The sequence below is a fragment of the Leguminivora glycinivorella genome, chromosome 12, assembly GCF_023078275.1.
Source record: "Leguminivora glycinivorella isolate SPB_JAAS2020 chromosome 12, LegGlyc_1.1, whole genome shotgun sequence".
Classification (NCBI taxonomy): domain Eukaryota; kingdom Metazoa; phylum Arthropoda; class Insecta; order Lepidoptera; family Tortricidae; genus Leguminivora; species Leguminivora glycinivorella.
The window spans coordinates 18,356,362-18,378,894 of NC_062982.1; the positions used below are offsets into that span (position 1 = coordinate 18,356,362).

A 22,533-nucleotide genomic window follows, 5' to 3' on the forward strand; every position below is an offset into this window, starting at 1 on the left:
AGTTAATAAATATCTAAAAATATTACAAAAATATTTTAATACAGTAGCCTTACGCATACAACATTAAAACAGCGACTTAACAAAACGAAACTAAACGTCACTCAAGTCGCTACCGAGCCAAGCTTCGTGATTTCGTTGATTTCTTTATTGTTTTAGCTTTTCAGCACCGGTATTGGCATTTATCGCTTGTAATAAGTAACTTCGCCCTTTTCAACAGAACGGACAATTCATATTAATCAAAGTTACTAGACAAACCTAACAAAATTGCTTCCACAATGACAGTGACGCGGGTCGCGGAATCCCGCACCGAATTTAAATTGAAAAGTCTACCTGAAGACGTGATATCGAGCGTTAAATTTGCCCCTAAGTCCAACCAGTTCCTTTTGGTGTCATCATGGGACTGTTCCGTGAGGCTGTACGATGTTAGCGGGAATGTTGAGCGGCATAAATACAGCCATGAGCTTCCCGTTTTGGACGTCTGCTTTAGGGTGAGAACAATCTATTATTTCTTCTCTGTCCGGTATAAAATTAATATTGTTTTAAGTAGGCTGTAGGTTTTTGTAAGATAAAATCAAAATTACATTAAATCACTGCCTTGGCTGAAATTATAACCTAAATGTTTTTGTAAAGTAGGTCGTGGTATTTTTTCAATACATAAAAATGTATATTTTTTAACTAATACATTTTGCAAATATTTTGAATGCAATTAAAGTGCTGTTGTTTTTTTTTACCATTTCATAAATGTGTCTAGATTTTTTCTCTATAACAGAGATCATAATAATAAAAAACAATCAATTTTTACAGGATGCTGTCCACTCATACAGTGGAGGGCTTGACCAGACACTCAAGATGTATGATCTCAATGCAGGCTCAGAAACAAGCCTCGGTGAGCACAAGGGTGCTATCCGCTGTGTGGAGTATGCTAATGAAGTCAATGCTGTTTTGACGGGCAGTTGGGATGGCACTGTTAAAATGTGGGACAGCAGAGTACCAAATTGTGTTGGGACATATAATCAAGGAAATGAAAGGGTAATTGGTGTTTTGCTTGTTTTTGTTTTTATTTTATCTACTTAGCTTCAGGCCAATATGTACCTCTACCTTTGTGCATTGATGGGTGTGTCATCAATAAAGTTAAAGTATAAAGCTACAAAAATTTCTACATAATATTTATCTTAGAGCTCAGATTTCCTAGTGCAGTCATGACAAAATTAATATTCGCTTGCAACCAATAGTTTCAGAAATTCTGCATTATAGTGTACCTTCTTTATAAACTTTCAGGTCTACACCATGAGCATAGTTGGCGAGAAGTTTGTAGTGGGCACATCTGGCCGCAAGATCTTCGTGTGGGATGTCCGTAACATGGGGCATGTGAACCAGCGACGTGAGTCCTCGCTGAAATATCAGACAAGATGCATCCGAGTCTTCCCCAACAAACAGGTATGCTAATATTTATTCACTCAATTATCAGTGATCAAAGACATTGGGAGGAAATTGAAGTAATCCCAGTATAGTCTTATTACTTTTCCCGGGATAAGCTCGCCTTTGTACATAACCATTATAATTATTCATTGTACTTGTAATTTGTTCTGTGCAATAAAGTGTTAACTACTACTTTTCCTGATTGCTAAGTGATTGCTATCTACGTTTCAAGAAATGTATGTAGGCTCATTCTTGGAATAACCCCAAATATCCAAATTCCTTTATCACTTGGATATTTGAATTATAACATAAAAAACCTAAGGACGTGGTTAGGGGTTACCATGCAGATGTGAAGTTGATCGCAAATAGTTAGCTTTCTGTGTGAACATTTGGAAAACAAAACACACTCAAGTGAAAAAAATTTCATTTTGATATACTAATAGTTAATATTTTCAGGGTTACGTTCTAAGTTCTATCGAGGGTCGTGTGGCGGTGGAATACCTGGATAGCAATCCAGAGGTCCAGAAAAAGAAATATGCCTTCAAATGTCACCGGATCAAGGATGGAGGTGGGTATAAGGGTCCCCCACATCTAGCGTCTCGCGAGCGTAGCGTCGGGCCAACTGTATGAAAAAAGACGTCGCGTCGACGTCGCGCCGACGCAGCGTCAGGCCTTGCCATACAGCTGGCCCGACGCTACGCTCGCGAGACCCTAATAGTGTTAGCACCCAGGAGACTAACCTACCGCCATAAAGTGACAGTTGGAAACCATATTTTTATAGACAAGTCAGTCTGTTAATACCGCTTTTGCGCCTTAGAAGTGTGGATGGCAACCACACAACAACATTCTTTTCCATAGAACACTCTTTACATTAAAATTTACTTAACAGGAGGGGTATCAATATCGTTGCCAACTTAGCTTGGTATGACTCTACACACTGCATGCTTCCGTGTCCAGTGTTGCGTTGAAATAAAAGCGTCTGTTCCAGGTTTAGAAAAGATTTACCCAGTTAATGCCATCAGCTTCCACTCCGTGTACAACACATTCGCGACCGGTGGCTCTGACGGATATGTTAACATCTGGGACGGCTTCAACAAGAAGAGGCTCTGTCAGTTCCACAGGTAAGTCAAAAACTGGCTAAGGTTAGACACAGCCACATACAATAGAGGGAAAAGACTACGCTGTGGGACATACAGACAGAACTAGACCAGTGGGACGGCTTCTAAAAGAGGCTCTGTCAACTCCTTAGGTAAGTTTGCATCCTTTTATCTGACCACGCATAATAAAGAAAAAAAAAACCTCGTAGAATGTGACATACAAACAGATAGATAGACAGACATAGATCGGTGAGATGGGTCTACAAGAGGAGGCTTTGTCAATTTAGCCTGTACCCTATTTGTGACTCCAAATCCTAGGTCGTAAGTTCAGAACAATGAGTGAGAGACAGAGATGTTTATTAGTAGCAGATTGAGTGTGTGTAATAATCGGACTCGCAACGCTCCTCGCTTCACTCGTCGTCGTACATTATAATTATAAATGATGCTGTCCTAGAATATAGCTGGGGTGATATCAGGATAAACCGGTTTTTGGAGGAGTGTATAGGAGTTATTATAAGCCTTTTTCGAAAAAGAGATAGCAATATGAATATGTCTTCCAGATACAACACGGCTGTGTCTTCCTCTCATTCTCGGCGGACGGGTCCGCGCTGGCCATCGCGTGCTCGCAGCTGGACGAGTCGCAGCAGGAGGACCCCAAGCCCGAGGACACCATCTACATCCGATACGTCACCGACCAGGAGACCAAGCCCAAATGAGAAGGATTACTGTAGCCCGCCCCGATAGTCTATTGTTTCAGATTTTCTACTCTTCGTCAATTGTTTTCTATCGACCTCGGTTGATACGTTCTGTCATACCATTTACATCAGGTGTAGCGTTAAAATTACTTAAGTTTCTATAAAGATGACTCCCTTTCCCTCCCAAAACAAATTTATTAATGTAAATAATCACGAGATTACTCGTTATTAATTACATAAAATTAAAAACTATAAACCGTAGCCCGGCTCGGTCTAGCATGAACATTCGTTACAAAAAAGATGTCCGAATGGGAAGAATTCTTAAATAGGTTTCTTAACCTGTAATTTGACTAGGTATGTTCTGAATACCGGACATATTTTACTATCGGGCAGTAGAAAAAATGTGTTAAGTTAGCTATTATTTACTATAAGTGACGAATAAATTTAAGTTTCATAATTGTCTAGTGTTTTCCTGTTTCCCAAAAAATGCTTTTAACCAAAATAACCTGTCTAAAACCACAGAATATATAAAAGTACAAGCACAGAAAGTTCAATGTCAACGGACTGCATGCGACATTGACTTCTATTGCGCAGCGAGAAGGTCGTCAAACTTTATGGGCCGCGAACTCGCGGCCCCCGGAATGTATGAAAGAAACGTGGAGTCAGCCGCCCCTGATAAAACAGAAATGATATGTTTCAAGCGCCTGACTAATATGTAACAGCAACAACATAGCAAGCAATGTGCCTTCAGAATAATGAAAGGTTGTTTAATTTTATGTAGTAATTATTACCTATATCTGGGAGTACCGATGTATGGGACAAAGAGCACACCTATATTTTTTAAGGACCTACTTAGGACTTTATTAAATAAACACCCTATTTATTTGATTCAACATTGACGCATGTAGTCGGATGATTAGCAGTTGTTAGCAAAACCTCAAATATTCAACTACCTTTTAATTTTTAACGGTACGCTAAATCTAAATAGTTAACACATTAGAAATTAGAAACATGCATCCACTTATGATAGCTAAACACGCCTTTACCAAACATCGAACCACTTCCTCAATTACCACCGACCAGAACGGATTCTGCAAACACACCTCTATGGGCTTCGCATACAACTTCTTAAGAAAGCTTTAGGTGGTCGCAAACACCTCGACTCTTTTGTTTGAGTGCCAATTTACTCAGTTCCAAACGCGCAAATTTAATGAAGTACCATCCAAATACAATTTCGACTTAAAGATTATTCGAATAAGGATTGAATGGGTGGGTGTAGAAGTGAGTAGATAGGCAAGCGCTCTTAAATTTTAATTGCAAAATCCCTGCTTCCCTTGTGTGCTCGCGAATGTGTTAATTTAGCGTTGGTTGGTGCGCCTTTATCTATAGGGTGTAAAACACGTTGTGAATTCCTTTCTGATTTTACGCGTGCAAAGTTTAGCTGTAGGTACGTTTTTGTGTGTACAAATAAATGCAGTTCGTAATAGAAGTTTCTTGTAGACCTGTAGAGACAATGTTTTTAGAGATTAGGTCTGCTAAGTACTTCAGGTAATTTTGGCTTGGGTAGATAGCCAACATGAGAGTTGTACGTTACGGCAACGAAAAGTTTTCTTTATCAGTCTATCACTCTTCCATATATCCTTCATGGGGAGATGGGGATCATGAACCTTGCCCTCATTACCCTGGGGCCTGGGTAGCGCCTAGAATTTGATCATGCGACCCCCGGCCCGTGAGATACAAATTAAGTAGAATGAATAACTCCCTAACTACTAAGAAAGATCCCCGTATAAAACTCCGTAGGTACAGTCTGTACCTACCTACCTACTACCTATGCATTATTTTCATTATTTTTGCTCCAAATAAGTTTATGTGCAATAAACGTAATTTTCCCCTCACTAGCTCGGAAACACGTGTTTTGTCCTTTAATACCAGCGGGTAAAAACGCATTTTATCCACTAGTGGGTAAAGTAATTTGACCTTGAATAAAGTCAAATTAACTTTTTTTAAATTGATAAAAGTAGGTGAATCTAGTAATAAAGATGATTTACCACCCGTGGAACTACTGGAAGCAGTGATAAACGCATTTTTGGCGTTGTAGTTTCCTCGCTATAGTGAGGGGAAAAGTTTTGTGGTGCAAATGTATTTTACTTCTCGTGTGTTAAAAAAACTCGCAAGTTCAGGATTCTATTCTCGAACCACTCGCTTCGCTCGTGGTTCAACTATAGAATCCTTTCAATTGCTCGTTTTTCAATTCCACACTCGGCGTTAAAATACAACTTTGCCCCCTTGTATAACAAATAACTTGTGCAATAGAGCATTTAAATTTTTCGTTTATTACTTACTTATCAAAACTTTTTAGACGTATTACGTTAATCTTTAAAAAGAATGTTGATGTATGTTCATTAATATGCACGTGTAGGTATGTCAAGGTCAAAATAATTATTAATTATGTGTCTACTTGTGTTAGAAAATGAACACTAGATCTAAATAGGTATGCAGATAGGTGTTCTATCCGCAAAGTTAAAAACACATCGTGTGGTTTATATATTTGTGTGTTTCCAGCTTGGTGTTTTGTGTAGTGTATGTTACATACATAAAGTGTTATGTACTAACAATATTCAGGAAGATTTGTGAAAAGTGAACAACTGTGAACCCAAAATGACCAGTCCAGCGGCCTCAAGGTACCTACCTTCCTTAATTTCATACATTCCACTCCACAGAATCATCTATCCACACCTACACGCTATCGCGATTGTGGCTATCGGTTCCCACATCGCTTCCCAGGTCAGGGGTCCCGTTTATGGGTCGCTATTATTAGTGCGTGTGCACTTTTCAGCTTATTGCAGCCTTTAACATGTCTTTAGTATGTTCTGAGCTTATCTGTGGTGTGTTGGTAACCTTTTCTCATACATGGAGATAGATCGATATCTATCAAGCTGTGAAAACTGAACGAAAAAATCGATCGATCAATATTTCCACTTTATCTGATATTTTTTCATTTTCTTTTTTTATCTTCAAAATCGTTGTTCAGTTGCATTTGGTACCTATAATCGTAATATGAATTACCTACCTGTACGATATTGATATTAATCGAAATATAAGTAATTTTGTTATTTAGAAACGTCGCGTTTTGTCGTGTTCTAGGCCTTCAATATTGTCTAACATCAATATCACTAAAAGAAGCGGTTGAATAGTTAGAGTTAGGCTGAGAGCTGCAGCTTTCAATATCCCTGTTTATATTTTTATTCAAAATTCATAAGCATCACTACTACTTTCATTCCCAGGAATACTGACCTTACTCCTCAGATCTAAGATAAAGGTTCAAAGCAGATCATTTAGTCACGCCCTGGCCGAGGTCAAGCGACGCCATTTCGCGGTGCGCGTCAAAATGGCGACGACAAGATGGAGTCGTTAAATAAAGCTTCGGGCTAACGAGGGTTAACTGTAACCTTGTTTATAATATTAGTGAAATCTTTAGCCTAATTTGAACAGTTTAAGGTTAGTTCAGAGGTCGTGGGTCTGCGCAGTTAGAATAAACAGGCTAAACAGCGCGGACTACGGAAGGGTTTATCAAATCATTAAAGCAAACTGTAAGGCATAAAATAGATTAAAATAGATTTTTTTAATAGTTATTTGTTATACAAGGGGGCAAAGTTGTATTTTAACGCCGAGTGTGGAATTGAAAAACGAGCAAGCGATAGGAATCTATAGTTGAACCACGAGCGAAGCGAGTGGTTCGAGAATAGAATCCTGAACTTGCGAGTTTTTTAACACACGAGAAGTAAAATACATTTGCACCCGAGTCCCGAGTGTAACACAAAACTTTTCCCCTCACTATAGCGAGGAAATTACAACGCAAAAATGCGTTTAATCACTGCTTTCAGTAGTTCCACAGGTGGTAAATCATCTTTATTACTAGATTCACCAACTTTTATCAATTTTAAAGCAGTTAATTTGACTTTATTCAAGGTCAAATTACTTTACCCACTAGTGGATAAAATGCGTTTTTGCCCGCTGGTATTAAAGGACAAAACACGTGTTTCCGAGCTAGTGAGGGGAAAAGAACTTTAACGTCTTATTAAAAATTTATTTGGTTACCTACACTTATCGCTCTTGATTGGCTTATGAACGGTGTGCTGTTTTCTTGTTATTGCTTACTTTGACATTTTCCTGAAACCCATGACTTGTGAAGAACTTTTTTACATCTGTAAGTATTAGGTAATTGTATCGTTGGTAGAACATCTTTTATAAAAAGATCCACCTCTCACAAGGTATATTTATCTTAACAATAAATCCCTACTTGGAAACCTAGCTAGATCACTGATAAACTAGTAGTAGCTTTTGCCTGCGGCTTCGGTCGCGTTAGAAAGAGACAAAAATAGCCTATGTCACTCTTCATCCCTTCAACTATCTCTACTTAAAAAATCTCATCAATTTGTAGCTCCGTTTTGCCGTGAAAGATGGACAAACGAACAGACACATGTACACACTTTCCCATTTATAATATTAGTATTGATACCGAAGTAGAAAGACCTCGCATGCTAAGATTTGCCAAATCCTGACCTGATCAATTCACTTGCGTTCAAACTGCGAAGCCTCAGGGCGAAACCCAGATCCTCACTAGGTTTTTATCATGCTCATCATATTAAAGTACCCGCCCACAGACTCATTGCTCAATTAAAACTGTTCCACGCATCTCATTGTTGAGGTAGGCCCCGAGGCCTGCTCCCACGCATTCCATATAAAAAGACGTTGTTTATACTCAAATTTATAACACTTATACCTCTTTGGATCTACGGTTTCATGTAGCAGATTTCGACTGGCCGTATTCAGAAGAATACATGCCACATAAATGTCGATTGACAAAGTGAACTTTATGTTTCATGACACTAGTTTTCATTTTAAGCACTTAGAGTAGAAAGATAAGAGTTTAGGAAAGTACGGTCTGCAGATTCGACAATTTGTATCCAGAATGACCTATATCATTTGTACAACGCATCCGTATGAAAACTTTGTTTCTTACTTTTAAGGTTGTTTTCTGATCAACGGTGAATTAGGCTAAAAGCTTGAGGGACTAAGCCGTGGATTTCTTCATTAAATCTGAATGATTAGTAATTAAATCGCGGTTTGTTCGAGTGCTCTCCAGAACAAGTGTGTAGGCGTTGGTTTCTCTTAGTTACATTTGTGCAATATTGCCTTGAGTCAATCAAATAGATTTCCGAGTAGGTATACATAAAAGTGATTCGATCCCGTTGAGTGGTTATACCTATAGATTTCTTTTTAGAACTAAATATCTGGGCGACCGAGCTTCGCTCGGTTCTATTTTAATATATCACGTCTTTAGATAAAAAAAACTCTTATAAATACAAAAACAAAAAAAAAGACAAAAAACAAAAACTTAATTTCTGGTCGGGATTCGAAACCCTGACACCTACGATCTATCTGCGTACATTAGACCGACCTCGTACGACTGAGCTAAGCGGAATCGATGCGCGCGCGGCGAAATTAACGATCATAATATCTGGGCAACCGAGCTTCGCTCGGTTCTGTCGTATCCTTGACATGTGTCGCCATCTAGTTCAAAAATGAATAGTACCTACATCGAGCGAAAGAATTCTCAGCCTTAACAACACAACTACTCCGCACGAGATGGCGCGCATTTCGCCACAAAAACTCAAATAGTGTATTTTCTATTCGTTTTAGCCTTGACCTGTGTCGCCATCTAGTGTTTGCAATAAATAGTACTTACATCGACCGAAAGAATTCTGTCTTAACAGTACAACTACTGCACACGAGATGGCGCGCGAAGAAAACGCATGAAAACTCGAAAATTCGCGTTTTCCGGGACCTAAGGATAAGTTAGACCGATTTTTCACCCCCAAAAACCCCCACATAACAAATTTCTGCGAAATCGTTAGAGCGGTTTCCGAGATCGTCAGTGTAAATAAATATATATATATAAATAAATAAATAAATAAATAAATATACAAGAATTGCTCGTTTAAAAGTATAAGATTTTACGTTTACTAACGCGAAAGAAAAACTCATGAAAACTCGAAAATTCGCGTTTTCCGGGATCTAAGGCTACGCTAGATCGATTTTTCACCCCCGAAAACCCCCACATAACAAATTTCAGCGAAATCGTTAGAGCGGTTTCCGAGATCGTCGGTATAAATAAATGAATAAATATAAAAGAATTGCTCGTTTAAAAGTATAAGATATACCTACTGCAATGGTACTTCACAATTAATGCTTACCTACCCTTCGATCGCCACGTAGTGTCGACAAATGGTCACTTTAAAAAGTTTGAAGTCTGCCGTGAGTTGAGTCAATAAGACGTTTTACGTGTGCATATTCGTACAAGTCCATGTTTAAATAAAAAAAGCGTGTGATAATCATCCTCGCTCTTGCCGTGACCCAGACCGATTACTACCGGATGCTCCTTCTCGGTTAGCAAAACACCAAAAAAGCTGTCTAGTTTGAAGTGTAAAAATTTATAATAAGATTTATAAGAAAAATTTATAATAAGGTTGGATTCCGTACAATGAATCTTACATTATTTAAAAAGAAATTACATCAATGGCTCAATAGTAAAAATTTCTATAGCCTTAGTGAATTTTTTGACACAGAGTGTAGCATTCAAAAATGTGTTGTTAGACTTGTTAGTTGTAAGTTTAGTCTTAAGTTCCTCTTTTGCATACCAAATTTGGTTAAGTATGTAAACTTACCAATATGTAATTGTTAACATATTATCGTCTTATACAATGCACTTGTCCGCAGCAGCCTTGAATGTAATGCCGTGATCTGGGCTCCCCATGAAACAAAATATCACTTAATGGTGGAGCGTATTCAGAACAAGTTTATCCGGTTTTTATACTTGTGGAAATATGGCGTATACCCTTTCTACCCCTTAATGTATCCGACTTTATTCGTGCTGGGTATGGTGGGGTACAACGAACTGCGGGTGCGCAGGGAGTTATGTCTCGGGACATATATTTTTAAATTACTCAGAGGTATAGTGTACAACAGTGAGGTGTTGAGGTACGTTAGTGTGCATGTACCCGACAGGTACGTGTAGCGCCGGCGGCGGCCGCGCCTGCTGGCCGAGCCGCGCGGGCGCACCAACCTGGTCGCCCGGGCGCCGCTGACGCGCGCTGTGCGGACCCTCAACATAATAGCGGAACATATTGACCTGTTCTCATGTTCTCTGAATGAATTTACGAAATTAGCATTAGATATAATATCATTTAGACGTAATGAAATACTTTAGATAATAGTTATTAATAGTTACACTATTGTATTAGGTTAGCCTGTAAAAATAGTTGTAAGTGTGGATAATAAATAAAATAAAAAATAAAAATAAAAACATCTTGTATGTGGTAATGCTTAATGCAAAATAAAATATCTTTATCTTATCTTTATCTTAGGCCGTTTTCACATCGATCCGATATCGGATGTAGGAAGGATGTAAAATGTAAGATTTATGCGCTTTCAGGTCTTTATTTATGTATTTGATAGATCATTATTACTAAAAAACGATATAAAACGCAAAAATTGCGGATTTAATCCAGATGGCACTATCCTACGACAGTTTTTGTCCGAGGCACCATCGAACTGCCGATATCGGCAGGACGCTTCCGACATTTTTGGCATGCCGGACCCCCCGCCAGCTGTCGGCCGATAATATTTGTATGTGTGCGTATATAATGTAGGATGTAGGTATACGTTTGTAGTAGTGTGCGTGACAAAAATGGCGTCTATTAAACAGCTGTTGGTATTCATCGGTCCGAATTGCGGATACTATTTTTTTCATCTTTTAGTAGATATAGTTAAATGTAAAATTATTTATTTTAGCTGCCACTCGGAGTATTTTTATAATCGTTATTAAATTTTACAATAAAATATTTGAAATGTAGTGCGTATAATTATTAAATATAAAAAAAATTAAAAATATTTTTTGTAAGTAAACCTAACCTTTTTTTTTTGTTGGGGGAAAATGCATTGTGACGTCACGAACGGTAACAGAGTGACGTCACGAACGGTAACACACACTATTGCGCTCGTGCTATCGCCTTCTTAAATAAATAGTGATTCGATAAATTGCCTGCACAGGTCGTTATCGTTGTGTGCACTGGTGTCGTATAAAGCTGTGTGAGTGAGCGCTGCCTGCTGCGCGCTAGTGTTAGTGCGTTGATAGCACTTTTATAGGCGTAATCACAAAGTGACTTTTTTTACGTTAGTGGGTACCGTGAAGAATTGCTCGTAGTCATAAAACGCCATCTAGCGGCAGACGACGGAACTCACTTGCATTTCAATAAAGGCGCCATCTAGCGACAGCTGCCGGAACTCCTTGCAAGAAACCTTTACTAGGCAAAGCGAATTACTGCACAATGGGAAAGTGCTCGAGATGCGGACGCTACCTGTCGTCGAAAGGTGCCGCCACTTGCGCGCACTGCCGTGGGGTTTTCCACCGGCAATGTGAGGGAGTAGTGCTACCAGAGGATGTAGCCGTCCCCAAAGGTTGGCTCTGTAAGGTATGCCATACGAAGCAGAGCGGGGACAACAGCTCGCAAGGCGACAACAAAGCCGCGCCTTCTTCTGCTGAAGCTGCCCGGCCCGCACTCTCTCCTGCCGCTCCCGTGCTGCTTGGATCGCCCTCTCCTGCTGCGCCCGCGCCGTCCGGCACGCCCGCTCCTGTCGGGGCCGGAGCCGTGCTGACCATCCCCCCTTCGCCCGCCTCGGTATCAAGGCCACTGTCGCCTGATGTCGACCCCAGGGAGTTAGACTGGCAACAGAGACTCGATAAGTACATGGAGGAGCAAAGGGCGTTTCGAGAGGAGATTCGGGCCACACTGAGAAGCCTCACGGATCGCATGAATGGAGTCGAGGGCCGCCTGGATGCGATCGAGAGAAAAGTAGCAGAGGTGGAAGCGGCACCCTGCGGACCTAGCGAGGAGGTGAACGAACTGCATCAAACAGTGTCACGGCTACAGCAGGAGCTGAATGAGCGGGACCAGGATGCGCTGCTTGCCGACTTAGAAATCGGGCATATCCCAGAGGAGAAAGGGGAAAATGTGGTGCATACGGTGACGGTTGTCGCCGCCAAGCTGGGCGTGACGCTGGAGCGCCTTCCTCTTCGACTTCCGTCTTGTATATGTGGTGGACCCCCCGAGTCCGCCACAAGGAAGTCACGGGCGCCAGAAAATTCTCCGGTACCCGGCGACAGATTAGGTCTATGGTCCTGTCGCGCACCACAACTCGGCTGCAGAGGACAGGGAGAACGCAGACCGTAACACCGACACTCCTCTTCCTCTGCAGCCCCACCAACGCCGCCACAGCGGAACGGCCCCGCCGAGTTCGCAGAGGATAGGGAGAGTGGCGCGGCGGCGCGGCGCACCGTTATACCAACAGGCCTCTTCCCCTGCGATCCCACCTCGGCCGCCGAGGACAGGGAGAACGGCTCACCGCACTACCGACACTCCTCTTCCTCGACGGTCCTCCACCAATGCGTCACAAGCGGGCTTATGAAGCCCACTTGGAGCATCCTCCTCGGGCCAGCTCGCCCAGCAACAAGCCGGCCCTGGTTGCCTCTTCGCTTCACCGTGAGTGACCAAGCCACGGTTACTAAGCCCCTCCACCACGACAAGGTGAGCAACCTGCGGGGGGCACCTAACCTAACCTTTTTTTTTTTTGATGACCCAGGGGGAATCCATTATGGATCCCACTGGCCCGGGAGAAGCCAGTGGGTATGTCCGACTCGCACGGACTAAACCCCCTGGGGCGTTCCGCCGCTCGCTGTTTGGACGGGGTTTCGGGCACTCGGTTGTAGGCCTCCGATACCCCGTCAGCGTTTCCCTTGCGGGCCCTTCTCGAAGGCTGCTTAGGCAGCTTACTGCGCTGAAGGCCCTCGGAACACGGGAGGGCCTTCCAGCTCGGAACCTCGTTTAGGCGGGTGATGGGACTCCCGATCCATCACCCGCAGGTTTCATGGGCGCCAAAGAAGTTCCGGCGCCCGGCGGTGGACATGGTCTTTGGTTCCACCGCTAACCTAGTCGGCCGCAAAGGATAGGGAGAACGGCGCACCGTAATACCGGCGTCCGGCACTCCTCTTCCCTTGCGGCCCCACCAATGCCGCTACAGCGGAGCGGCCCCGCCAAGGTCGCAGGGGGTAGGGAGAGTGGCGCACCGCTATACCATCACGCCTCTCCCCCTGCGATCCCACCTCGGCTACCGAGGGAGGGCACAGAGCGGCATCCCATACTGCCGGATCTTCCCTCCCACGGCAGTGGGATCCCAAATGCGTCTCAAGTGGGCTTTACAAGCCCATTTGGAGCATCCTCCTCGGGCCAGCTCGCCCAGCAACAAGCCGGCCCTGGGTACCTCTTAGCTTCGCCGTGGGTGACCAGTCCACGGTTACTAAGCCCCCCCACCACGGCAAGGTGGGCACCCTCGGGGGGGAACCTAACCTAACCTAACCCGAGTCGTGCGTCGTCAGTGGTCGGGAGCGGGCGGGTGCGTCCTTTTCTGCGTCCCGGATTGCGTCCCCTGCGTCCCCTGCGTCCTTTGCGTCGCCCGCGTCCACTGCGTCCCCTGCGTCGTTTGCGTCTGTTGCGTCCTCTGAGTCTTTTCGTGTGTTTTCGTGTGTTCTCTTGGAGTGTCATTCTGTGGGTAGTTGTGAGTGAGTGTGTGAGTGCTCCTCTTCTTATTGAAGCGATTGGTGCCGTCGGCTGTGACGCTGCAACTGCTCGGCTGCCTGGAACAGAAAAGGGAAAGATAGAAGGTCAGTAAAGTTCATCTATGCTGGATATTTCTAGTACTTTGTTCAGTAGTAGTAAATGGTGTCAATAGTGTTGTAAATTGTTTTGGGTATAGAACTGCTTAAGTAGTTTATTTAATTGTTTTATAGTAGCTAAAATCTCTCGAGTCATTTCACACCGCGTCGTCGGCGTCCCCTGCGTCCCTTGCGTCCTGCGTCCTTTGCGTCCTGCGTCACCTGCGTCCCTTGCGTCTTGCGTCCTTTACTCCGCCTGCGTCCCTTGCGTCCGGCGTCCTTTGCGTCGCCTGCGTCGCTGCTACGGTTGGAGTCTCCGGCGTCCTTGCGTCATTTGCGCCACTTTTCTAGAGCCAATTTGTCATAGTAACCGAAATGTCGGACGGCACCACCACCAAAGGTAGAAGCCCATGAATCGCTAGTGGGCGAAGAGGGGTTCACAGGGGTGCAGGCCTGCGGGTTCATGATAAAAAGAGTATCGGTGGTGGAAGACATAAGATCTAGCGGAACTGCTGGTATTGAGAGACGGCTTAAATCACCTGACTCTCTAGTCAAACTGGCGAAGACCGCTGTTTCACCCCCACAGGGAGACCTCGACAGCCCAGCGAGCCGCCGGCTCTCGGTAGGAACAGGAACCATAGAGGACGCACCTAGAGAGGCAACACTTGCCATGTCCCAAGCAAAGGAGGCGCTGGAGAGCAAGGCGGCGGGGAATTTAAAGAAATCGGTCAGAACACTGGTGGTGGACCGCATGTTCTCGATGCTGGCCCTTTTTATGAAACTCTCTGAGTCGAGGCAGAGGATGCGCGGGGAACTTGAGAGGGAGAGGGCAGGCAGGGCGAGGGAAGTCTCCTCGCTGATGAAATCACGCGCAGACGAGCTGAAAAAGCTTGCTACAGACACCATTGCCCTTAAAAAGGAGCTGTCTCAGCTAAAGGCAGACTCTTGCGCGATCAGAGGAGTATTGGAGCATGATATTGTCAAACCAGTCGACAGGCTCACTGAGGGACATGAAGAACTCAAAAAAGAGATCCGCATGGCCGCCAAGGAGACCTCCACGTGCACCAGAATCACCCCAGTTGACAGTGGGTTCAACATGTCTGAATTAACCCATGATATCAGGGAACTGAGGAGAGCTATAATGGACAGTGCTCCCATGGCGGTGGAGAGGCTCACCAGGGAGGTCGTGGCTCTCAGGGAATCAATAGGAGACCGATCAACTGACGTCCAGGGAATAGAGGAAATAAAAATAGGAATAGAGGAAATGAGGCGAAAAAGTGAAGATAGCTTTCTCCCGGAGCTGAGGAAACACATAGCACTGCTACGGGAAATAAGCGAAAGGTCTGCAAGCAAGGGGGGTCAGGACAACCACAGCCAGAAGAAACCAACTGGTGGAAACTTTCTATCCAAATGATAACCCCACGCAAGATGACCAGGAGCACAAGGAAATTAGAAATGAGGCAGAAGTAGTCAGGGAGCAAGTTTCGAACTGGGCAACAGCGGAAGACTTTACCCCCTTCACAAGAAATGAGTTGATAACGGTCATTCAGGGAATGAACCCGAAGAAGGCACCAGGGGAGGACGGTATTACGGCTGATATCGCCCAAGAAATAGCCAAATCCACACCACTACTTCTTGACCTGTACAATAAATGCCTCCGATCGTTGTATTTCCCAAAAGCTTGGAAAAGGGCCTACATCAGAGTCATCCTAAAGCCAGGCAAAGACGCTTACGACACGCCCAAGGCATATAGACCCATAGGACTGCTCCCAGTGTTAGGAAAGATCCTGGAAAAAATTATAGTGAGACGACTGACATGGGAGATCCAAAATGGGAAAGGAATGAATCCTAGGCAGTACGGGTTTGTGCCCCAGAGGAGTACAGAGGATGCAGTCTACGACACTCTCACATTCGTCCACAACGGCCTCAAGAAGAAACAGCTGGTGGCCCTCGTATCCCTGGACATCGGAGGGGCATTTGACTCCGCATGGTGGCCTGCGATAATCGTGCAACTCAGGAGAAAGAATGTCAGCCATTACACTATGGGTATACTGTGTAGCTATCTTAAAGATCGGGGAGTGAAGCTGGGTTACCTGGGAGAGGAAGTCCAGAAAGAAACGGGAAGAGGCTGCATCCAGGGATCCATAGGACGAGGACCGACACTGTGGAATCTCCAGCTAGACCCACTCCTGGAGGAGGCAGAACAAAAAGGGAAAGAAGTCCAAGCCTTTGCAGACGATATTCTGGTGATGGCAAGCGCTGACACGACTAAGGAACTGGAGGCCAAGATAAATGAGACTCTAAAACTCGTAGAGAAATGGGGTCACTCCAATAAAATGAAATTTGCTCCGCACAAAACTCAGGCCATGCTGATTACCAAAAAACTAAAATATGACGAACCAAAACTCATTCTTCAAGGCACCACGCTCAAATTACTAGATGAAATAAAAATGCTAGGCCTCACCATCGATAGGAATCTCAGTTTCAAGTCCCATCTTGAAAGAGTGGCAGTAAAGGCACTTGGTCTTTACAAGAGAGTGTCGCGCATGGCTAAAGCTCAATGGGGACTTAACCCAGAAATACTTAGGACCATTTACATCTCAGTGGTTGAACCAACAATTCTGTATGCGGCAGGAGCATGGGGGAGATCTGGCGTAGAGTGTACGCAAGGAACAGGCTGCACCAGCTGACGAGGGCGTTCGCTATAAGGGTAGCGAAAGCGCATAGGACTGTGTCCCTAGTGTCGGCCGCCCTTCTGGCAGGAATAATCCCATTGGACCTGAGGTTAAAGGAGCAAAGAGACCTCTACGAGGTAAAGAGGGGTAAAGAACTAGAGACCCTTCCGGACCGATCTCTGCAAAAACGCTTACATTCCGCACAGCTCCCACACCCTTCGAAGCGCAGCCGCATCGATTACGGGTATATAAACCGACTTCGAGACTTGGAGCAAGTGGAGGAGGGAGTGCTCGAGTGCTACACAGACGGAAGCAAAATCGAGGGAAAAGTCGGAAGTGGCGTGGTCTGTTATATAGAGAACAAAGAGGTTGCGGCGACGGGCTTCAGGTTGGATGACTGCTGCTCTGTGTTTCAGGCTGAACTGATGGCAGTACACCGGGCCACTGAAATTATAAACAAAAAAAATGCAAAAAGCTTATATATTTTGTGACTCAAGAGCAGCACTGCAGGCCATCTCAGATCCGGAGTCGCTGAACCCCATTGCGGCAGAAGTCAGAGCTAAACTGGACACCGCCCGAGACAGAGGAAAATCCATCACCCTCATGTGGATAAAAGCCCATGTGGGGATGCCGGGAAATGAAAGGGCGGATGAACTGGCGAAAAACGCAGCTTTGAGAGACAAGCGGGCTCCACAATTTGATAGTTTCCCCCTGTCCTTCGCTAAACGAACCATCAGGGACGACACGCTGGTAAGGTGGCAGCGACTATACTCTACCACGGAGGCCGGATCCGGAACCAGGCTCTTCTTTGAGGACGTAAAAAGAGCGAAGAGGATCCTCAGCCAAATGGACGCTGACAACATAAGGTCACAGATTCTTACGGGACATGGTCGGGTTAGGCAATACCTCTATAGGTTTAAGTTGGCCCCCTCCCCATGCTGTGTTTGTGACAATACCGAGGTGGAAACAATTACACACATCTTAACGCAGTGTCCCAGATTCGACTACCTCAGGTTGGAATGCGAGCACAGCATGGGAAGGACCTTTAGCGCAGCTAGTTTTGGAGAACTGATCGGGAGCGACGACACCCGACCGGCATTCTGGAATTTCTGTAGGAGGGTTATGCGAGGGGCGGCGATAGCTAACGGGGCAAAATTACCCTGCTAAGAAGGTAGTGTGTAGACCAAACTTGTAGCTGGTAGTAGTCTAGTCGTTGTGGTATTGCTCTGCTAGTGCAAAGTTAGAACAGTTAAATATACAGTAGTAACGGTGTGAGTGAGTGCGTGGAATAACGAATCTTTTGCATTACAGAAAATGGTGTGCAGCAACTGTGAGCCAGAGTTTAGGGAGCTGGGGAGACTGATAATAGTGGTGATGGCGTCACAGCAGGCGGAGCTTGACGCTATGCGACGCCGGAACCAAGAGCAGCAGAATCTCATATATAGACTGCTTAACCCAGCATCCCTAACGGAGCGGTCCCCAAGCACGCCTACGCCAGGAGAAGAACGGATGGGGGAGCTGGTCGAGGGAGACCGTGGCCCGGGGACCCCGCGGGACAGAAGCCCACACCTTGAAGAGACCGAGCAGCAGATCGCGCTGCCCCCGGGCCCGGCTCTGTCTCCGCGGGAGTGTCTCCGGGATTCTCCGCGGACCAGGAGGTGGAGAGAGAAGGAGCTTCTGGCCCGCGGACCCTCTGCCGCGGGTGTCCCCAAAACTAGGGAGGGACGTTTCCAACAGTGTGTGTTCTGTGGATACTCCTCGGTATCGAGGAATATCCACAGACACCTTAACCGAATGCACAAAGGGGGACTGGGAGCCGACGAGAGTAAGAACATTTTCATATATTATGGGTTCTTTAGGACCCCAGCCCCCCACAGGTTCTGCCCGCCGAAGTACATCCCCCCGAGGGCGATTCTTAATAAAATTAGTCGGCTGAACACGGTGTGGCTGGGTCTTGGCAGCCTCGATGGCAACCACAATTAGTGGAGGATCGAGGTTGTCACCACCTGCGAACTTTTTCAATTTTGATTATAATTAATTTAGTTTTTTGGTAATTTTGTATTATTAAATCGATCCAATTTAAGAGATCTGAATTCTTAAATGTTGATTAAGTTTGATAATGGACAAGTGTGCAAATTCTCATATCTGATTGTATGTAATTTAAGTTTTGAAATTTTTGTATTCTGTGATCAACTCAAATTTGAAAGATTTGGAATTGTTAATTCTTAGTTAGGTTTGATAATGGACAAGTGTTTAAATCCTTAAATAAGAAATGTAGGCTATTAAGTTTAGTTGCATTCACATCCATAAGAATGTAGTAAATTGTATTAAAGTTTTGTTATTTCTGTTATTTTGTAGTTGATTCAAATGTTATGCCAATTAAACATGTAATTAAAGAATTTGGAATTGTCAAATTAAGTTAGTCTGATTTTATTGTAATAATAAGAGAAAAGAAAAGAAAAGAAATAAAAAGAAAGAATAAAAGACATAAAACAAAAAGACACAAGTTTTGAAATATAAAAATCTAAAATACATAAAAGATGGAGGGAGGAGAAAAAAAAAAACCTAGACTAACCTAACCTAACCTAACCTGCGCACCAAAAACATGAAAGTGAAGTTTCGTCCTAGACTTGAGGTTGTTGCACATTCCGCTGGTCATCAAGGCATATTGTATTTATAACCGGTTGCCTACTGAACTCAAAACAATTACAGATTGCTCTTTATTTAATAGAGAATTAAAAAAGTTCTTGTTGAGAAGTTGTTTCTACACCGTAGACAAAATTTTTTATAATGTATAGTAGGTATCTAGATTTAGCATTTTTATCGTACCATCATATATAGTTTTAAGGATTCAAACACAATACCTGTATTGTTTCTTGAATAAATGTATGAGTATGAGTATCAAAATCATACTTCATTGATTTGGAACAATGCGTTTTATCGGACCGACATCCGACACTATCGGAAGCGTTTATCGGGTGTAGGATGTCGGTCCGACACCCGATATCGGATCGGATAATGTGAAAACGGCCCGTGTAGGTACGAACGAAACATTTAATTAATTATCACATTTTCCTTATAAGTTATATTAATATACTGTGTAAGTTTTATTAATTGAGAAATACCTAAATCTCGTCTCAGCCGCGCCCTAACTTGCGAAAATTTTACGGTATTAAATAGAAATCCCCAGAAATATCAACCTCAAGCAAAATTGGAGGTTTTGCCGAAGCGTTAAGAGGGGGTAGAGCAGGGAGAATTTTCAGAATCTGTCAAATTACCCCATTACACACACAAACACCCTTCACTCACACTACCTCAATTTACTGTGAAAGGTCAGTGACCCTTAATTTTTTTACGGGCGTTATTTTGAGTTTGTAGTTAACTACTGACCTCCTTTGAAAAATTAAAACTGTAAAAAGGTTCGCTTATAAGAAGACAGAGATAAAATCCGTGTAATCTAGCTTTCCTCCTCTGTTCATGTCTCATGTGAATTTAATTTACTTACCTACCTAAATATGTAGATAACGTTCCTTACTCAGTTGATTGTTTACCTAGGTGTATTTCAAATTACTTTGCACTTCATTTTGCGTTACTTTTCTACATTTAGATAAAAAATCGTCAGCCTGCCTATCTCTGTAAAACATTAATCAAAGACGCGTGTGAAGGCCGATACCTCCAGGCAGACAATTATGGTCGCGTGATAAATGATAAAACATCAGGCTGTCCCTATCGCACTATTTGTAAGTGCGATAGGGACGGCACGATGTTTTATCATTTATCGCGCGACCATGATTGTCCTGCAGGTCTTCAGAGGCCTGTACGGGAAGCATGGTCGCGCGATAGACGATAAAATATCAGGCCGTCCCTATCGCACTTAGAAATAGTGCGATAGGGACGGCCTGCTATTTTATCACTTATCGCGCGACCATAATTGCCTGCCTGTGCTGCGCATTACGTATATACGGGTTGTATTAAAGACTATCAGATATTTTCTTTATTCTTTTTGGTCGTTAGGTTTTTATCATTTATTTTAATACAAAAATAAAGCATGTGTATAAAATTAAACCTAATGAATAGAGTACAGAGCTAGTAGCAGTCAAGTCAGAGACACAAAGAAAGACAAGGAATATCGACGCATATCTTATCCAATACCGATACCGCCATCGCCATCTGCATCAGACTCTTGATCTCACCCAATTTCCGAGTCTCTTCTCTTAATTTCAGTTCCTTGAGTTGAAAATGTTGAAACTCATACTTAGTATTAAATAAAACACAAATACATATAAAAATCACAATATAATTTTAAATTATGGCTTAGGCCCTGTACCAGTTGCAGTCGCCACGTCTGTAAAGCCCCTTGTAGTTTCTTTTAAATGGCTAAATACCTAGATGTCATGTCATAAACATCTGTGATGTAACTGAAAATTAAAAAACATCGCTCAAAGATAAGGTTCAAATTAGCATGGCAAAAAATACAGTGCAGTCAAAATACCATCAAAATACGAAAAAGCATATGTCAATGTCAATATTTTTATTTATTTTTTTATTTATTTCCTTAGTAAATAATTATAACTTTACAGTGGGTATGTTGTACATAAAAATAGGGTAGGAAACAATTCCTCCGTACTAGTAAAAACTGTATGACGGCAGGAAGCACCACCTCTCCCGGATTAGGTACGTAAAAAATAATCTTAGACAAGACGCAATATACAAGACAATAGGTGTCTATGCACAATTAGTTATAGGATACAAAAATTATCTGTTTAAGGTATGAAAATAATATACAGGATATATCACTGCCGTATGCCGTATTTCAGGCCATAAGGGCCGTTTTCTCAAATATGAAAAAATCTCAAAAGCAGAATTTTAATAAGACTTTCTAGGAAAATTATTTTGAACTTGATATGTAGAACAATTTTTAAAAGTTGTACAAAAAAAATCTGAACTAAGTTTGTAACTATATGAAAAGCATTTTTATCTTAGATTGCATATTTTAGTATCGTAACGAATTTTCTTTCAAATAAAAAGATAATTATTAGAATAGGTTGACGGTGTCTACCGTAAACTGGGGTTACATTGACCGATTTGGGAATTTAAACTTCTCTAGTTTCTACATTTAATGGGTATTTTTACCCATTAAATGTAGGAGTAAGAGAACTATAAATTCCAAAATTGGTCAACGTAACGTAACTAAGAAAGAAAAAAATGGGACCATCAACTTTTTAAGTCTTTTCCTGCTAAAAATATAAAAAGGTAACAAAATAAGTGATATCAGGATTATTGTTTTCTGTCACGATGCCTGCACGTATCAAATGTTTCTTTTTAACCCAGTGGTTGACTGGTAGAGAAGGCCTTAAGGCATTATGTCCACCATTTGTACTTAGTGTTTTATGTGCAATAAAGAATAAATAAATAAATAAAATAATGTACGCAGAAAAAAAAAAGATGTGATCAAACTTAAACTGACATTGGGGTTACTTTGATACACTATATTTTTTTTAATGATAATCGAATGTAATTCCTTACAAAAGTATTTTATCTCAAGAAAAGATAAAAAAAAAATGGTTCGCAGAGTCAAATATTACAACTCTTTAACGCTATTTTGAGGTTACTTTGATCAAGAATAAAAATTACCATCTTCAAAAAACCAACTTTATTTGCAATTATTTCAATATTTATCATAAGAAGAGATCCAATTATCAGCCTCAACTCAACAAGTACCGTGACATAATCAGACAATAATCAACTATGTGTCATTATGGTCAATGTTACCCCATGCAAGTGATCAAAGACACCCCACAGAGTAAATCATTAGTAGTAAATACCTAGTTTGACTTTATGATACAAAATTCAATACAATGGTATAGATAAACACA

General features: G+C 42.6%; 2 protein-coding genes across 2 annotated transcripts; both read left to right on the forward strand.

The window, feature by feature from the left end:
• The first annotated feature begins 96 nt into the window (after positions 1-96).
• LOC125231762 (mitotic checkpoint protein BUB3) lies at positions 97-3,669 on the forward strand. Its single transcript, XM_048137333.1, is given in 7 exon segments — positions 97-488; positions 805-1,029; positions 1,279-1,437; positions 1,876-1,987; positions 2,408-2,540; positions 3,077-3,093; positions 3,096-3,669. Coding segments are annotated over 7 exon segments (996 nt in total). The 5' UTR covers positions 97-275; the 3' UTR covers positions 3,233-3,669.
• An 11,866-nt stretch (positions 3,670-15,535) lies between these two features.
• LOC125232032 lies at positions 15,536-18,640 on the forward strand. Its single transcript, XM_048137642.1, has 4 exons — positions 15,536-16,521; positions 16,617-17,045; positions 17,155-17,551; positions 17,969-18,640. Exons 1-4 carry the CDS (start codon positions 15,536-15,538, stop codon positions 18,638-18,640), a joined length of 2,484 nt encoding a protein of 827 aa, XP_047993599.1.
• The last annotated feature ends 3,893 nt before the right edge of the window (positions 18,641-22,533 follow it).